At 41.6% G+C, this 20229-nt stretch overlaps 1 protein-coding gene across 1 annotated transcript in view; it reads left to right on the forward strand.

The window, feature by feature from the left end:
* The window catches only part of LOC115148380 (zinc finger protein 239), a gene marked incomplete at its 5' end in the record, with an annotated part of 42028 nt that extends 25328 nt beyond the window's left edge, over positions 1-16700 (forward strand). The window contains one exon of the mRNA XM_029690281.1: positions 15832-16700. Within this exon, the coding sequence (XP_029546141.1) occupies positions 15832-16565 (734 nt within the window). The remainder of the gene's footprint in view (positions 1-15831) is intronic.
* Positions 16701-20229: the final 3529 nt, after the last annotated feature.

The raw sequence follows: 20229 nt of genomic DNA on the forward strand, positions 1-20229 counted from the left end.
AGCTGAATAATAACAACAACACCGTAAATATGATATTACAACGGATAACTAACTAGACGACAGAAGTGGGTTTAAAACACAGAGGCTAATATACACTAAAGCGTCTAAAGAGCTTTATTGGTTCGGCTATTTTGTCTAGCAAGCTACCGAGGAGGCTGAATAACTGTTGCTGTTGTTGAAAGAAGAGTTCCGTCCACTACATTATACGTCACACCAACAGCATTACCTTAAAGCCCCACATGATGTATTGTTACACCATGTAGGAGCAGTATAGACCTAGTCTGTTCATTATATACATCTACATGATGTATTGTCACACCATGTAGGAGCAGCATAGACCTAGTCTGTCCATTATATACATCTACATGATGTATTGTTACACCATGTAGGAGCAGTATAGACCTAGTCTGTTCATTATATACATCTACATGATGTATTGTTACACCATGTAGGAGCAGTATAGACCTAGTCTGTTCATTATATACATCTACATGATGTATTGTTACACCATGTAGCAGCAGTATAGACCTACAGTAGCTGGCTACTTATTTAGATGTTGTTTGACTTAATGAAACTGCCTTAAATGTGCTGTAGTAAACATTTTTTAATCGCACTAATCAATCAACACATTCAGGTATTTGTATATCTCAATATAATAGTAATATTTCATTAAATTAATTTAAAAATAATCTTTGTCTGAAAATAAAATGTGATCCTCAACTGCGTTTCCCTCCAGTCAGCAGACGGCGATGTGCGTCTTTCAGGCGATGCTGCAGCGTGACGTATAATCTAGTGGACGGTTCTTCATAAACAGCTCGTCAACCACCTCGGTAGCTTGCTAGCCAACATAGCCGAAAGATTCAAGCTATTTAGACGCTTTCGGTCTATATTAGCTACTGTGTTTCAGACACACTTCTGTCGTATCTACTTGTTAACCTATTTAATTTAATATTACGTTATTTTGTATTAGTCAGCTATAGTAGCTGGCTGGTTAAGTTAGCATTAGCCTAGTCGCTAATGATAGCTAGCTAGCTAACATCCCCGAACATGAGCTCCCTAAACTACTCCCCTCCTGTTAAAGAAGAGGAGGTCTGCTGGACGGAGAAAGAAGCTCTGGGACTGAACATTGTCGTGAAAGAGGAGAAGGAAGAGGAGGATGTTACAGTAAAACAAGAAGTAGAGGGTGAGGCTGTTTCAGTGAAAGAGGAGGAAGACGCGTTCAGAGTGAAAGAGGAGGAGGATGAGAAAGAGGTGGATGCCGTTTTTGGAGTGAAGAAGGAAGGAGAGATTACTGTCACATTGAAAGATGAAGAGGAGGAGACAGGAGATCTGAGTAACACCAGTAAGTACCGCCTTCAATAAGTTTTTAACTTTGGATATTCGGAGTTGGCTTGTCAATACCTCTTCAACGGAGGGTCCTGGGATGATGACTGATATGTCTAGAATCAGACGACGTAGAGAACAAGCTACCCCTTGTTTTCTCCGTTCCGTTTCCAAAAAGTGACTTAACATATATATTTGAGAAGGGTCTATCTGCTGACCGCAGACTGGGGGGCCACGGCATGTGGTGATTTTAATGTAGTGATGTTTTACTACACACCGTGACCCCCAATAGAGCCATGTGAGAGTTGGGTTGGCTACACCAAAGATTATGGATATACTGACAAGATGTCTCTCCGTCCTGACAAGGGGAGTCGTTGTCCACAAAGCTGCACTGTGGGTTGTCTATCTCCCGCCTACCCTGTCTTTGGCTTGGTGGATACATTTTATTATTGTAATCTATTATTTATATTCTATGAGGGTTGTTGACGTCAACCTCCTGTATTCAATGGAGAGAGATGCTAAGCTACTAGCATGAATATGCATAGTGATCTGGAGACAAATCCTATAGTGTTTTACTAGAACTCACCATTCTAAACAGTCCACCTGGTAGAGGTTCATATCTGACAGAGATGAACACACCGTTCTATACAGTCCACCTGGTAGAGGTTCATATCTGACAGAGTGAAGGAGGAGGTTGATCATCAGGAGTCGGATGTGAAGGAGGAGGATGATCATCAGGAGTCAGATGTGAAGGAGGAGGATGATCATCAGGAGTCAGATGTGAAAGTGGTGGGTCTAATAGAACAGGAGAGAAATGACATAGTGGTGGGTCTAATAGAACAGGAGAGACATGACATAGTGGTGGGTCCAATAGAACAGGAGAGAAATGACATAGTGGTGGGTCCTATAGAACAGGAGAGAAATGACATAGTGGTGGGTCTAATAGAACAGGAGAGAAATGACATAGTGGTGGGTCTAATAGAACAGGAGAGAAATTACATAGTGGTGGGTCTAATAGAACAGGAGAGAAATGACATAGTGGTGGGTCCAATAGAACAGGAGAGAAATGACATAGTGGTGGGTCTAATAGAACAGGAGAGAAATGACATAGTGGTGGGTCTAATAGAACAGGAGAGAAATGACATAGTGGTGGGTCCAATAGAACAGGAGAGAAATGACATAGTGGTGGGTCTAATAGAACAGGAGAGAAATGACATAGTGGTGGGTCTAATAGAACAGGAGAGAAATGACATAGTGGTGGGTCTAATAGAACAGGAGAGAAATGACATAGTGGTGGGTCTAATAGAACAGGAGAGACATGACATAGTGATGGGTCTAATAGAACAGGAGAGAAATGACATAGTGGTGGGTCTAATAGAACAGGAGAGAAATGACATAGTGGTGGGTCTAATAGAACAGGAGAGAAATGACATAGTGGTGGGTCTAATAGAACAGGAGAGAAATGACATAGTGGTGGGTCAAATGGAACAGGAGAGAAATGACATAGTGGTGGGTCTAATAGAACAGGAGAGAAATGACATAGTGGTGGGTCTAATAGAACAGGAGAGAAATGACATAGTGGTGGGTCTAATAGAACAGGAGAGAAATGACATAGTGGTGGGTCTAATAGAACAGGAGAGAAATGACATAGTGGTGGGTCTAATAGAACAGGAGAGAAATGACATAGTGGTGGGTCTAATAGAACAGGAGAGAAATGACATAGTGGTGGGTCTAATAGAACAGGAGAGAAATGACATAGTGGTGGGTCTAATAGAACAGGAGAGAAATGACATAGTGGTGGGTCTAATAGAACAGGAGAGAAATGACATAGTGGTGGGTCTAATAGAACAGGAGAGAAATGACATAGTGGTGGGTCTAATAGAACAGCAGAGAAATGACATAGTGGTGGGTCCAATAGAACAGGAGAGAAATGACATAGTGGTGGGTCTAATAGAACAGGAGAGAAATGACATAGTGGTGGGTCTAATAGAACAGGAGAGAAATGACATAGTGGTGGGTCTAATAGAACAGGAGAGAAATGACATAGTGGTGGGTCCTATAGAACAGGAGAGAAATGACATAGTGGTGGGTCTAATAGAACAGGAGAGAAATGACATAGTGGTGGGTCTAATAGAACAGGAGAGAAATGACATAGTGGTGGGTCCAATAGAACAGGAGAGAAATGACATAGTGGTGGGTCTAATAGAACAGGAGAGAAATGACATAGTGGTGGGTCCAATAGAACAGGAGAGAAATGACATAGTGGTGGGTCCAATAGAACAGGAGAGAAATGACATAGTGGTGGGTCTAATAGAACAGGAGAGAAATGACATAGTGGTGGGTCCAATAGAACAGGAGAGAAATGACATAGTGGTGGGTCCAATAGAACAGGAGAGAAATGACATAGTGGTGGGTCCTATAGAACAGGAGAGAAATGACATAGTGGTGGGTCCAGTAGAACAGGAGAGAAATGACATAGTGGTGGGTCCAATAGAACAGGAGAGAAATGACATAGTGGTGGGTCCTATAGAACAGGAGAGAAATGACATAGTGGTGGGTCCAATAGAACAGGAGAGAAATGACATAGTGGTGGGTCTAATAGAACAGGAGAGAAATGACATAGTGGTGGGTCCTATAGAACAGGAGAGAAATGACATAGTGGTGGGTCCAGTAGAACAGGAGAGAAATGACATAGTGGTGGGTCCAATAGAACAGGAGAGAAATGACATAGTGGTGGGTCTAATAGAACAGGAGAGAAATGACATAGTGGTGGGTCTAATAGAACAGGAGAGAAATGACATAGTGGTGGGTCTAATAGAACAGGAGAGAAATGACATAGTGGTGGGTCTAATAGAACAGGAGAGAAATGACATAGTGGTGGGTCCAGTAGAACAGGAGAGAAATGACATAGTGGTGGGTCTAATAGAACAGGAGAGAAATGACATAGTGGTGGGTCTAATAGAACAGGAGAGAAATGACATAGTGGTGGGTCTAATAGAACAGGAGAGACATGACATAGTGGTGGGTCTAATAGAACAGGAGAGAAATGACATAGTGGTGGGTCTAATAGAACAGGAGAGAAATGACATAGTGGTGGGTCTAATAGAACAGGAGAGAAATGACATAGTGGTGGGTCTAATAGAACAGGAGAGAAATGACATAGTGGTGGGTCTAATAGAACAGGAGAGAAATGACATAGTGGTGGGTCTAATAGAACAGGAGAGAAATGACATAGTGGTGGGTCTAATAGAACAGGAGAGAAATGACATAGTGGTGGGTCTAATAGAACAGGAGAGAAATGACATAGTGGTGGGTCTAATAGAACAGGAGAGAAATGACATAGTGGTGGGTCTAATAGAACAGGAGAGAAATGACTTAGTGGTGGGTTTAATAGAACAGGAGAGAAATGACATAGTGGTGGGTCTAATAGAACAGGAGAGAAATGACATAGTGGTGGGTCCAATAGAACAGGAGAGAAATGACATAGTGGTGGGTCTAATAGAACAGGAGAGAAATGACATAGTGGTGGGTCTAATAGAACAGGAGAGAAATGACATAGTGGTGGGTCTCATAGAACAGGAGAGAAATGACATAGTGGTGGGTCTAATAATAGAACAGGAGAGAAATGACATAGTGGTGGGTCTAATAGAACAGGAGAGAAATGACATAGTGGTGGGTTAATAGAACAGGAGAGAAATGACATAGTGGTGGGTCTAATAGAACAGGAGAGAAATGACATAGTGGTGGGTCTAATAGAACAGGAGAGAAATGACATAGTGGTGGGTCTAATAGAACAGGAGAGAAATGACATAGTGGTGGGTCTAATAGAACAGGAGAGAAATGACATAGTGGTGGGTCTAATAGAACAGGAGAGAAATGACATAGTGGTGGGTCCAATAGAACAGGAGAGAAGTGACATAGTGGTGGGTCTAATAGAACAGGAGAGAAATGACATAGTGGTGGGTCCAATAGAACAGGAGAGAAATGACATAGTGGTGGGTCTAATAGAACAGGAGAGAAATGACATAGTGGTGGGTCTAATAGAACAGGAGAGAAATGACATAGTGGTGGGTCTAATAGAACAGGAGAGAAATGGCATAGTGGTGGGTCTAATAGAACAGGAGAGAAATGACATAGTGGTGGGTCTAATAGAACAGGAGAGAAATGGCATAGTGGTGGGTCTAATAGAACAGGAGAGAAATGACATAGTGGTGGGTCCAATAGAACAGGAGAGAAATGACATAGTGGTGGGTCCAATAGAACAGGAGAGAAATGACATAGTGGTGGGTCCTATAGAACAGGAGAGAAATGACATAGTGGTGGGTCTAATAGAACAGGAGAGAAATGACATAGTGGTGGGTCTAATAGAACAGGAGGGAAATGACATAGTGGTGGGTCCAATAGAACAGGAGAGAAATGACATAGTGATGGGTCTAATAGAACAGGAGAGAAATGACATAGTGGTGGGTCCTATAGAACAGGAGAGAAATGACATAGTGGTGGGTCCAGTAGAACAGGAGAGAAATGACATAGTGGTGTCTCTAATTGAACAGCAGAGAAATGACATAGTGGTGGGTCTAATAGAACAGGAGAGAAATGACATAGTGGTGGGTCTAATAGAACAGGAGAGAAATGACACAGTGGTGGGTCTAATAGAACAGGAGAGAAATGACATAGTGGTGGGTCTAATAGAACAGGAGAGAAATGACATAGTGGTGGGTCTAATAGAACAGGAGAGAAATGACATAGTGGTGGGTCTAATAGAACAGGAGAGAAATGACATAGTGGTGGGTTTAATAGAACAGGAGAGAAATGACATAGTGGTGGGTCTAATAGAACAGGAGAGAAATGACATAGTGGTGGGTCTAATAGAACAGGAGAGACATGACATAGTGGTGGGTCTAATAGAACAGGAGAGAAATGACATAGTGGTGGGTCCTATAGAACAGGAGAGAAATGACATAGTGATGGGTCCAGTAGAACAGGAGAGAAATGACATAGTGGTGTCTCTAATAGAACAGCAGAGAAATGACATAGTGGTGGGTCTAATAGAACAGGAGAGAAATGACATAGTGGTGGGTCTAATAGAACAGGAGAGAAATGACATAGTGGTGGGTCTAATAGAACAGGAGAGAAATGACATAGTGGTGGGTCCAGTAGAACAGGAGAGAAATGACATAGTGGTGGGTCTAATAGAACAGGAGAGAAATGACATAGTGGTGGGTCTAATAGAACAGGAGAGAAATGACATAGTGGTGGGTCTAATAGAACAGGAGAGACATGACATAGTGGTGGGTCTAATAGAACAGGAGAGAAATGACATAGTGGTGGGTCTAATAGAACAGGAGAGAATGACATAGTGGTGGGTCTAATAGAACAGGAGAGAAATGACATAGTGGTGGGTCTAATAGAACAGGAGAGAAATGACATAGTGGTGGGTCTAATAGAACAGGAGAGAAATGACATAGTGGTGGGTCTAATAGAACAGGAGAGAAATGACATAGTGGTGGGTCTAATAGAACAGGAGAGAAATGACATAGTGGTGGGTCTCATAGAACAGGAGAGAAATGACATAGTGGTGGGTCTAATAGAACAGGAGAGAAATGACATAGTGGTGGGTCTAATAGAACAGGAGAGAAATGACATAGTGGTGGGTCTAATAGAACAGGAGAGAAATGACATTGGTGGTGGTTTAATAGAACAGGAGAGAAATGACATAGTGGTGGGTCTAATAGAACAGGAGAGAAATGACATAGTGGTGGGTCTAATAGAACAGGAGAGAAATGACATAGTGGTGGGTCTAATAGAACAGGAGAGAAATGACATAGTGGTGGGTCTAATAGAACAGGAGAGAAATGACATAGTGGTGGGTCTAATAGAACAGGAGAGAAATGACATAGTGGTGGGTCTAATATAGAACAGGAGAGAAATGACATAGTGGTGGGTCTAATAGAACAGGAGAGAAATGACATAGTGGTGGGTCTAATAGAACAGGAGAGAAATGACATAGTGGTGGGTCTAATAGAACAGGAGAGAAATGACATAGTGGTGGGTCTAATAGAACAGGAGAGAAATGACATAGTGGTGGGTCTAATAGAACAGGAGAGAAATGACATAGTGGTGGGTCTAATAGAACAGGAGAGAAATGACATAGTGGTGGGTCTAATAGAACAGGAGAGAAATGACATAGTGGTGGGTCTAATAGAACAGGAGAGAAATGACATAGTGGTGGGTCTAATAGAACAGGAGAGAAATGACATAGTGGTGGGTCCAATAGAACAGGAGAGAAATGACATAGTGGTGGGTCTAATAGAACAGGAGAGAAATGACATAGTGGTGGGTCTAATAGAACAGGAGAGAAATGACATAGTGGTGGGTCTAATAGAACAGGAGAGAAATGGACATAGTGGTGGGTCTAATAGAACAGGAGAGAAATGACATAGTGGTGGGTCTAATAGAACAGGAGAGAAATGGCATAGTGGTGGGTCTAATAGAACAGGAGAGAAATGACATAGTGGTGGGGTCCAATAGAACAGGAGAGAAATGACATAGTGGTGGGTCCAATAGAACAGGAGAGAAATGACATAGTGGTGGGTCCTATAGAACAGGAGAGAAATGACATAGTGGTGGGTCTAATAGAACAGGAGAGAAATGACATAGTGGTGGGTCTAATAGAACAGGAGGGAAATGACATAGTGGTGGGTCCAATAGAACAGGAGAGAAATGACATAGTGATGGGTCTAATAGAACAGGAGAGAAATGACATAGTGGTGGGTCCTATAGAACAGGAGAGAAATGACATAGTGGTGGGTCCAGTAGAACAGGAGAGAAATGACATAGTGGTGTCTCTAATTGAACAGCAGAGAAATGACATAGTAGAGAAATGACATAGTGGTGGGTCTAATAGAACAGGAGAGAAATGACACAGTGGTGGGTCTAATAGAACAGGAGAGAAATGACATAGTGGTGGGTCTAATAGAACAGGAGAGAAATGACATAGTGGTGGGTCTAATAGAACAGGAGAGAAATGACATAGTGGTGGGTCTAATAGAACAGGAGAGAAATGACATAGTGGTGGGTTTAATAGAACAGGAGAGAAATGACATAGTGGTGGGTCTAATAGAACAGGAGAGAAATGACATAGTGGTGGGTCTAATAGAACAGGAGAGACATGACATAGTGGTGGGTCTAATAGAACAGGAGAGAAATGACATAGTGGTGGGTCCTATAGAACAGGAGAGAAATGACATAGTGATGGGTCCAGTAGAACAGGAGAGAAATGACATAGTGGTGTCTCTAATAGAACAGCAGAGAAATGACATAGTGGTGGGTCTAATAGAACAGGAGAGAAATGACATAGTGGTGGGTCTAATAGAACAGGAGAGAAATGACACAGTGGTGGGTCTAATAGAACAGGAGAGAAATGACATAGTGGTGGGTCTAATAGAACAGGAGAGAAATGACATAGTGGTGGGTCTAATAGAACAGGAGAGAAATGACATAGTGGTGGGTCTAATAGAACAGGAGAGAAATGACATAGTGGTGAGTCTAATAGAACAGGAGAGAAATGACATAGTGGTGGGTCTAATAGAACAGGAGAGAAATGACATAGTGGTGGGTCCTATAGAACAGGAGAGAAATGACATAGTGGTGGGTCTAATAGAACAGGAGAGAAATGACATAGTGTTGGGTCTAATAGAACAGGAGAGAAATGACATAGTGGTGGGTACTATAGAACAGGAGAGAAATGACATAGTGGTGGGTCTAATAGAACAGGAGAGACATGACATAGTGGTGGGTCTAATAGAACAGGAGAGAAATGACATAGTGGTGGGTCTAATAGAACAGGAGAGAAATGACATAGTGGTGGGTCTAATAGAACAGGAGAGAAATGACATAGTGGTGGGTCTAATAGAACAGGAGAGAAATGACATAGTGGTGGGTCTAATAGAACAGGAGAGAAATGACATAGTGGTGGGTCTAATAGAACAGGAGAGAAAGGACATAGTGGTGGGTTTAATAGAACAGGAGAGAAATGACATAGTGGTGGGTCTAATAGAACAGGAGAGAAATGACATAGTGGTGGGTCTAATAGAACAGGAGAGAAATGACATAGTGGTGGGTCTAATAGAACAGGAGAGAAATGACATAGTGGTGGGTCTAATAGAACAGGAGAGAAATGACATAGTGGTGGGTCTAATAGAACAGGAGAGAAATGACATAGTGGTGGGTCTAATAGAACAGGAGAGAAATGACATAGTGATGGGTCTAATAGAACAGGAGAGAAATGACATAGTGATGGGTCTAATAGAACAGGAGAGAAATGACATAGTGGTGGGTCCTATAGAACAGGAGAGAAATGACATAGTGGTGGGTCCAGTAGAACAGGAGAGAAATGACATAGTGGTGGGTCTAATAGAACAGGAGAGAAATGACATAGTGGTGGGTCCTATAGAACAGGAGAGAAATGACATAGTGGTGGGTCTAATAGAACAGGAGAGAAATGACATAGTGGTGGGTCTAATAGAACAGGAGAGAAATGACATAGTGGTGGGTCCAGTAGAACAGGAGAGAAATGACATAGTGGTGGGTCTAATAGAACAGGAGAGAAATGACATAGTGGTGGGTCCAGTAGAACAGGAGAGAAATTACAGAGTTACACGTGTGATAAACAAACGTACAGTCAATAACACAATAGATAAATCTATCATCGCCGTCATGTGCAAATGAAGTAAGGAGGGATGGCAATAAATGGGTAACTACAGAGGTAATTACTATTTAGCAATTAACACTGGAGTGAAGAAAAAAAATAGCTGTGTTTCAGTTAACAAATGTCACCAGTAGTAAATGTACTGTTACTTCCTGTCATTTGGTTACATTCTTTTCTGTTAATGTATTAATTACAGTCATTTACCGTTGTCATTCTCGGAGTGGAAACGTTGTCTGTTTAAAACCTGCTACACTTGTGAGAACCCAGTTTTGGTTTATTTCAGAACCATCATTTACAAGATTTGTCCATTTTTTTCAATGTCTTTTTGTTTGGAGTTCTCCATGTGAGCAATGAGCATGTCTGGTTTCTCTGTCCTGATCATGTTGAGGGAGCGCGTGTCTGGTTTCTCTATCCTGATCATGTTGAGGGAGCGCGTGTCTGGTTTCTCTGTCCTGATCATGTTGAGGGAGCGCGTGTCTGGTTTCTCTGTCCTGATCATGTTGAGGGAGCGCGTGTCTGGTTTCTCTGTCCTGATCATGTTGAGGGAGCGCGTGTCTGGTTTCTCTGTCCTGATCATGTTGAGGGAGCGCGTGTCTGGTTTCTCTGTCCTGATCATGTTGAGGGAGCGCGTGTCTGGTTTCTCTGTCCTGATCATGTTGAGGGAGCGCGCACCCTCATTCATACTGGGTTCCTTACAAACAACAGGATTTGGCACAACCTTCCCTCCAGCCAAATAATTTCCCAATATGAATGAGACCCCCTTCACCGGTAGGCAAGGCCTCACTCCAACGACAACGGAATGAGACATGAGATCAGATTCCAGTTCCACATTATAAACGGAACTTCCATGCAACCATCTTCACGCCTTGTACTGACACACTGGAACCAGTTGCTTAAGTGTCAAAGGCAAAACACCCTCCAACATGAAGGGCTTCCCCAGTATAGTACTGTAGAAACACCCTCCAACATGAAGGGCTTCCCCAGTATAGTACTGTAGAAACACCCTCCAACATGAAGGGCTTCCCCAGTATAGTACTGTAGAAACACCCTCCAACATGAAGGGCTTCCCGAGTATAGTACTGTTTTAAGGTTATACCAAGGATAATTTGGCGTTCTGATTTTGAGTTGTAAGATACCTTGAAATATCAACAAAAAATATTCAAAAGTTAATTCATGTAAAAAAATGATTAGGCCATACTGCTGTAACCCATAGTAACACATTGCATAACATTCACAACATGGAACAACAGTAACCATAGTAACACATTGCGTAACATTCACAACATGGAACAACAGTAACCATAGTAACACATTGGATAACATTCACAACATGGAACAACAGTAACCATAGTAACATTGTTTCCCCCAGAACATCTAAAGGAAGTTTGTTCTGAAGTGTCTGTCCTGAATCTGAGAGATAAAATGTATCTGAGATATATACAAAATAGAACGTGCACGTCTTTAACTCCTTATTTATGTCACTAAAGTCTTTCCACATTTTGTTACGTTACAGCCTTATTCTACTATGGATTAAATATCAATCTACAGTCGTGGCCAAAAGTTTTGAGTGACACAAATATTAATTTCCACAAAGTTTGCTGCTTCAGTGTCTTTTACATATTTTTGTCAGATGTTACTATGGAATACTGACGTACAATTACAAGCATTTCATAAGTGTCAAAGGCTTGTATTGACAATTACATGAAGTTGATGCAAAGAGTCAATATTTCAATATTTCCAGTGTTGACCCTTCTTTTTCAAGACCTTTGCAATCCGCCCTGGCATGCTGTCAATTAACTTCTGGGCCACATCCTGACTGATGGCAGCCCATTCATGCATAATCAATGCTTGGAGTTTGTCAGAATTTGTGGGGTTTTGTTTGTCCACCCGCCTCTTGAGGATTGACCACAAGTTCTCAATGGGATTAAGGTCTGGGGAGTTTCCTGGCCATGGACCCAAAATATTGATGTTTTGTTCCCCGAGCCACTTGGTTATCACTTTTGCGTTATGGCAAGGTGCCCCATCATGCTGGAAAAGGCATTGTTCGTCACCAAACTGTTCCTGGATTGTTGGGGGAAGTTGCTCTCGGAGGATGTGTTGGTACCATTCTTTATTCATGGCTGTGTTCTTAGGCATAATTGTGAGTGAGCCCACTCCCTTGGCTGAGAAGCAACCCCACACATGAATGGTCTCCGGATGCTTTACTGTTGGCATGACACATGACTGATGGTAGCACTCACCTTGTCTTCTCCGGACAAGCTTTTTTCCAGATGCCCCAAACAATCGGAAAGGGGATTCATCAGAGAAAATGACTTAACCCCAGTCCTCAGCAGTCCAACCCCTGTACCTTTTGCAGAATATCAGTCTGTCCCTGATGTTTTTCCTGGAGAGAAGTGGCTTCTTTGCTGCCCTTCTTGACACCAGGCCATCCTCCAAAAGTCTTCACTTCACTGTGCGTGCAGATGCACTCACACCTGCCTGCTGCCATTCCTGAGCAAGCTCTGTACTGGTGGTGCCCCGATCCCGCAGCTGAATCAACTTTAGGAGACGGTCCTGGCGCTTGCTGGACTTTCTTGCGTGCCCTGAAGCCTTCTTCACAACAATTGAACCGCTCTCCTTGAAGTTCTTGATGATCTGATAAATGGTTGATTTAGGTGCAACCTTACTGGCAGCAATATCCTTGCCTGTGAAGCCCTTTTTTGTGTAAAGCAATGATGACAGAACATGTTTCCTTGCAGGTAACCATGGATGACAAAGGAAGAACAATGATTCCAAGCACCACCCTCCTTTTGAAGCTTCCAGTCTGTTATTCGAACTCAATCAGCATGACAGAGTGATCTCCAGCCTTGTCCTTGTCAACACTCACACCTGTGTTAACCTGTTTAGGATAGGGGGCAGTATTTTCACGGCCGGATAAAAAAATGTACCCGATTTAATCTTGTTATTACTCCTGCCCAGAAACTAGAATATGCATATAATTATTTGATTTGGATAGAAAAGACCCTAAAGTTTCTTAAACTGTTTGAATGGTGTCTGTGAGTATAACAGAACTCAGAACTTTTTCGCTGCAGTCCCTGGGCGAAAAACAGTAGGGCTTTTGGAAAGTGGTCGTTCTGAGAACAATGACACGGGTGCGCGCGTGCATGTGAAGACTCCGTTTTCTATTTTCAGTGTTTGAACGAAAACAAGGTCTCCCGGTCGGAATGTTATCGCTATTTTACGAGAAAAATCGCATAAAAATTGATTTTAAACAGCTTCGAAGTACGGTAATGGAATATTTTGAATTTTTTTGTCACGATATGCGCCGGCGCGTCACCCTTCGGATAGTGTCTTGAACGCAAGAACAAAATGCAGCTATTTGGATATAACTATGGATTATTTGGAACCAAAACTACATTGGGTGTTGAAGTAGAAGTCCTGGGAGTGCATTCTGACGAAGAACAGCAAAGGTAATCCAATTTTTCTTATAGTAAATCTGAGTTTGGTGAGTGCCAAACTTGGTGGGTGTCAAAATAGCTAGCCATGATGGCTGGGCTATCTACTCAGAATATTGCAAAATGTGCTTTCACCGAAAAGCTATTTAAAATCGGACACCGCGATTGCATAAAGGAGTTCTGTATCTATAATTCTTAAAATAATTGTTACGTTTTTTTGTGAATGTTTATCGTGAGTAATTTAGTAAATTCACCGGAAGTTTTCGGTGGGTATGCTAGTTCTGAACGTCACATGCTAATGTAAAAAGCTGTTTTTTGATATAAATATGAACTTGATTGAACAAAACATGCATGTATTGTATAACATAATGTCCTAGGAGTGTCATCTGATGAAGATCATCAAAGGTTAGTGCTGCGTTTAGCTGGGGTTTTGGTTTTTGTGACATTATATGCTAACTTGAAAAATGGGTGTGTGATTATTTCTGGCTGGGTACTCTCCTGACATAATCTAATATTTTGCTTTCGTTGTAAAGCCTTTTTGAAATCGGATGATGTGGTTAGATAAAGGAGAGTCTTGTCTTTAAAATGGTGTAAAATAGTCATAGGTTTGAAAAATGGACGTTTTGGGATTTCTGAGGTGTTTGTAATTCGCGCCACGCTCTATCATTGGATATTGGCGAGGCGTTCCTCTAGCGGCACATCTAGATGTAAGAGGTTAACGAGAGAATCACTGACATGATGTCAGCTGGTCCTTTTGTGGCAGGGCTGAAATGCAGTGGAAATGTTTTTTTGGGATTCAGTTAATTTGCATGGCAAAGAGGGACTTTGCAATTAATTGCAATTCATCTGCTCACTCTTCATAACATTCTGGAGTATATGCAAATTGCCATCATACAATCTGAGGCAGCAGACTTTGTGAAAATGTATATTTGTGTCATTCTCAAAACCTTTGGCCACGACTGTACACACAATACCTCATAATGAAAAAGCTCAAATAGGTTTGTAGAAAACATGTCACATTTATTAATAAGAAAAAACAGATACCTTATGTACATAAGTATTCAGACCCTTTGCTATGAGACTTGAAATTGATCTCAGGTGCATACTGTTTCCATTGATCATTGTTGAGATGTTTATACAACTTGATTGGAGTCCACCTGTGGTAAATTCAATTGATTGGACATGATTTGGAAAGGCACACACCTGTCTGGCTACCACAGCATTCTGAAGCGATACGCCATCCCATCTGGTTTGCGCTTAGTGGGACTATCATTTGTTTTTCAGCAGGACAATGACCCAACACACCTCCAGGCTGTGTAAGGGCTATTTGACCAAAAAGGAGAGTGATGGAGTGCTGCATCAGATGACCCGGCCTCCACAATCACCCGACCTCAACCCAATTTTTATTTATTTTATTATTTATTTTTACCTTTATTTAACTAGGCAAGTCAGTTACGAACAAATTCTTATTTTCAATGACGGCCTAGGAACAGTGGGTTAACTGCCTTGTTCAGGGGCAGAACAACAGATTTATACCTTGTCAGCTCGGGGATTTGAACTTGCAACCTTTCGGTTACTCTAACCACTAGGCTACGCTGCCGGCCCAATTGCGACGGTTTGGGATGAGTTGGACCGCAGAGTGAAGGTAAAGCAGCCAACAAGTGCTCAGCATATGTGGGAACTCCTTCAAGACTGTTGGAAAAGCATTCCAGGTGAAGCTGGTTGAGACACTGCCAAGAGTGTGCAAAGCTGGCAAAGGGTGGCTACTTTGAAGAATCTAAAATATATTTTGATTTGTTTGCCACTTTTTTGGTTACTACATGATTCCATATGTGTTATTTCATGGTTTTCATGTCTTCACTGTTATTCTACAATGTAGAAAATAGTAAAAATAAAGAAAACCCCTGGAATGAGTAGGTGTGTCCCAACTTTTGACTGGTACTGTATATCTCATGAATGTTTTTACATTCAGTTACATGAAGTCACTTTCTTACCACTTCTTCCATAGGCAAACATGTAAGGAAAGCTTCTTTTTTTAAATCAAAAGGGATGCTGCCAAAAATGTATTGAATTCAAATGGATTTACCCAGCCTACAAAGCACTACAGCCACTCTGTGATGACCAGTTCTGCTCTTTTTGAGGGATCTAGTCTAGATTAAACCTCATAGGAAGACAGTTTTATCATGTGGAGGTTTCATTCAGGTCTCTGTTTAACGAGATCCTCTGTTTGTCTTTTGGCAGGAGAGATACCAGACTCTCACTCTGACAGCGGGAAGAGTCCTTCAGGGGAACCAGACCCAGAGACGCCCAAAACAGCGAGACAACACCACTGCTCCCACTGTGAAAAGAGTTTTCGCTGGTTAGGGAACCTGAAACTGCATGAGAGGACACACACGGGAGAAAAGCCTTTCCAATGCTCCCAGTGTGGAAAGAGTTTTGCTGTGTTAGCTAACCTGAAGAGGCATGAGAGAATACACACTGGAGAAAGGCCTTATCACTGTTCCCAATGTGGAATGAGTTTTAATCAGGATGGGGACCTAAAAGCTCATAAGAGGAAACACACAGGAGAAAAGCCTTTCCAATGTTCCCAGTGTGGAAAGAGTTTTACTAAGATAGGGCAATTAAAAGAACATGAGAGAATACACAAAGGAGAAAAGCCATTCCAATGTTCCCATTGTGGAAAGAGTTTTACCCGGATAGGAAACCTAAAAAAGCATGCGAGACTACACACCGGAGAAAAGCCTTACCAATGTTCCCAGTGTGGAAAGAGTTTTGCCGTGTTAGCTAACCTGAAAAGGCATGAGAGAATACACACAGGAGAAAAGCCTTATCACTGTTCCCACTGTGGAATGAGTTTTATTCAGTTATGGGACCTACAAGCTCATGAGAGGATACACACAGGAGAAAAGCCTTTCGAATGTTCCCAGTGTGGAAAGAGTTTTACTCAGATCGGTCACCTGAAAGCTCATGAGAGGATACACACAGGAGAAAAGCCTTACCAATGTTCCCAGTGTGAAAAGTGTTTTACCATGTTAACTAACCTGAAAAGGCATGAAAGAATACACACAGGAGAAAAGCATTTTCTGCTCCCAGTGTAAAAATTGATTTTCTCGAATGGCGGACCTAAAAGCTCATGAGGGGATAGAGAGGAGAAAAGCCTTTCCAATGTTCCCAGTTTCGAAAGGGTTTTACCTGGTTAGGGAGCCTGAAGGAGCATAAGAGTACACACACGATAAAAGTCCAGTCAATGCTCTCTCTCTGTGTGGAAGGACATTTTCCCAGTCAGAGAACCTGAAATCACATGAGAGAATAGAAAGGCTGTATTCTGACTTATATTTTTGACTGAAAATCTGTGTTTTTGTTTTGTGCCACATTAAATCATATTGTTTATGATTATACCTGTCCATATAAGGTCCCACAGTTGGCAATGCATGTCAGAGCAAATTCCAAGCCATAAGGTCGAAGAAATTGTCCATAGAGCTCTGAGACAGGATAGTGTCGATGCACAGATCTGGGGAAAGGTACCAAAAAATATCTGCAGATTTGAAGGTCCCCAAAAACACAGTGGCCGCCATCATTCTTAAATAGAAGAAGTTTGGAACCACCAAGACTCTTCCTAGAGCTGGCCGCACGGCCAAACTGAGCAATCGGGGGAGAAGGACCTTGGTCAGGGAGGTGACCAAGAACCCGATGTTCACTCTGACAAAGTTCCAGAGTTCCTCTGTGGAGATGGGAGAACCTTCCAGAAGGACAATCATCTCTGCAGCACTCCAACAATCAGGCCTTTATGGTAGAGTGGCCAGACGGAGGCCACTCCTCAGTAAAAGGCACATGACAGCCTGCTTGGAGTTTACCAAAAGGCACCTAAAGACTCTCAGACCATGAGAAACAAGATTCTCTGGTCTGATGAAACCCAGATTGAACTCTTTGGCCTGAATGCCAAGCGGCTCGCCTGGCGTAAAGCGTGGTGGTGGCAGCATCATGCTGTGGGGATGTTTTTCAGCGGCAGGGACTGGGAGACTAGACAGGATCAAGGGAAAGATGAACAGAGTGCAGAGAGATCCTTGATGAAAACCTGCTACAGAGAGCTCAGGACCTCAGACTGGGGTGAAGGTTCACCTACCAAAAGGACAATGACCTTAAGCCCACAGCCAACAATACCAGAGTTGCTTCGGGACAAGTCTCTGAATAACCTTGAGTGGCCCAGCCAGAGCCTGGACTTGAACCCGATCGGAGACCTGAAAATAGCTGTGCAGCGTCGCTCCCCATCCAACCTGACAAAGCTTGAGAGGATCTGCAGAGAAGAATGGGAGAAACTCCCCAAATACAGGTGTGCCAAGCTTGTAGCGTCATACTCCAGAAGACTGGAAGCTGTAATCGCTGCCAAAGGTGTTTCAACAAAGTACGCAGTAAACGGTCTGAATACTTCAGTTTATTTTAATAAATTAGCAAAAAAAATCTAAAACCGTTTTTTGGTTTGTCATTATGGGGTATTGTGATGTCATTATGGGGTATTGTGATGTCATTATGGGTTATGCATTGATTGAGTATTTAAATTTTTTATCCATTTTAGAATAAGGCTGTAACGTAACAAAATGTGTAAAAAGTGAAGGGGTTTGAATACTTTCCAAATGCACTGTGTTGTTACATCATGTAGGAGCAGTATAGACCTAGTCTGTTCATTATATACATCTACATGATGTATTGTTACACCATGTAGCAGCAGTATAGACCTAGTCTGTTCATTATATACATCTACATGATGTATTGTTACACCATGTAGGAACAGTATAGACCTAGTCTGTTCATTATATACATCTACATGATGTATTGTTACACCATGTAGGAGCAGTATAGACCTAGTCTGTTCATTATACACATCTACATGATGTATTGTTACACCATGTAGGAGCAGTATAGACCTAGTCTGTTCATTATATACATCTACATGATGTATTGTTACACCATGTAGGAGCAGTATAGACCTAGTCTGTTCATTATATACATCTACATGATGTATTGTTACACCATGTAGGAGCAGTATGGACCTAGTCTGTTAATTATATACATCTACATGATATAGAACATTTGTGGGCAGAACTGAAAAAGTGTGTATGAGCAAGGAGGCATACAAACCTAACTCAGTTCCACAAGCTATGTCAGTAGGAATGGGCCAAAATTCACCCAACTTATTTTGGGAAGCTTGTGGAAGGCTGCACGAAACGTTTGACCCAAGTTAAACAATTTAAAGGCAATGCTACCAAATACTAATTGTGTGTTTGTAAACTTCTGACTCAACTGGGAATGTGATGAAAGAAATTAAAGCTGAAATAAATCATTCTCTCTGCTATTATTCTGACATTTCACATTCTTAAAATAAAGTGGTGATCCTAACTGACCTAAGACAGGGAATTTTTTTGAGGATTAAATGTCAAGAATTGTGAAACACTTTAGCCAAATACATTTAAACTCAGTTTATGTAAATTTACGACTTTAACTGTATGTAAATGACTATTGTAGCTGGAAACGGCAGATTTTTTATGGAATATCTACATAGGCGTACAGAGGCCCATTATCAGCAACCATCACTCCTGTGTTCCAATGGCACGTTGTGTTAGCTAATCCAAGTTTATCATTTTAAAAGGCTAATTAATCATTAGAAAACCCTTTTGCAATTATGTTTAAAACTGTTGTGCTGATTAAAGAAGCAATAAAATTGGCCTTCTTTTTTCCTTAATTATTAAAAAACAAGTTCTGTGTTATTGTGGGTTATTGTAGGTCTATGTTATTGTTAGGTGAAGTTATGGGTCCTACAGTTGGTCTATGTTGTTAGGTGAAGTTATGGGTCCTACAGTAGGTCTATGTTATTGTTTGGTGAAGTTATGGGCCAATTTGGCAAACACTTAGTATACAAACCCTGTTTCAGGCTGGTGGCAAAGCTAGCCGAAGAGCATTTTACAGGTTGAAGTGTTTTTTTTTTTTTATAAAGCAGTTGATTTGCAACAATAACACACAGGACATTCAAACGACCCTTACAATTATTATCCATACGTTGTGTGAAATGCACTCATAAGCAACATATAAATGGAGGCTATATTTGCTGTCAGCCTATGAGAACTCCCCTGAGTTTTCCCCCACGGTGGTGAATTAGTGAATAGACACAGAACTTAATGTGAGTTTCCTTGAGTTGCACACCTGATCTTGCGCTGTAATATTCAGAACACATTGTGAAAAACTAAAATCTTTGCTCACCATTTTTGCTCCATGCAGATATACTACATCCATAACTAGTGGTTTCCTCATTACCAGATATACTACATCCATAACTAGTGGTTTCCTCATTAGTAGGGAGGAGTTTCTGCAACCAAATTGTGTGCGCATCGCCCTTATAGTCTAAACACAGAAAGGGGCCTACAGTGAGGGAAAATAGTATTTGATCCCCTGCTGATTTTGTATGTTTGCCCACTGACAAAGAAATTATCAGTCTATAATTTTAATGGTAGGCTTATTTGATCAGTGAGAGACAGAATAACAACAAAAAAATCCAGGATAAGTCATGTCAAAAATGTTATAAATTGATTTGCATTTTAACAATCTTGTCCCTTACATCCTTGGAGAGCTCTTTGGTCTTGGCCATGGTGGAGAGTTTGGAATCTGATTGATTGATTGCTTCTGTCTCCCAGGTGTCTTTTATACAGGTAACGAGCTGAGATTAGGAGCACACTCTTAAAGGCAGTGCTCCTAATCTCAGTTTGTTACCTG

This window comes from Salmo trutta, chromosome 15, assembly GCF_901001165.1.
Source record: "Salmo trutta chromosome 15, fSalTru1.1, whole genome shotgun sequence".
Lineage (NCBI taxonomy): Eukaryota > Metazoa > Chordata > Actinopteri > Salmoniformes > Salmonidae > Salmo > Salmo trutta.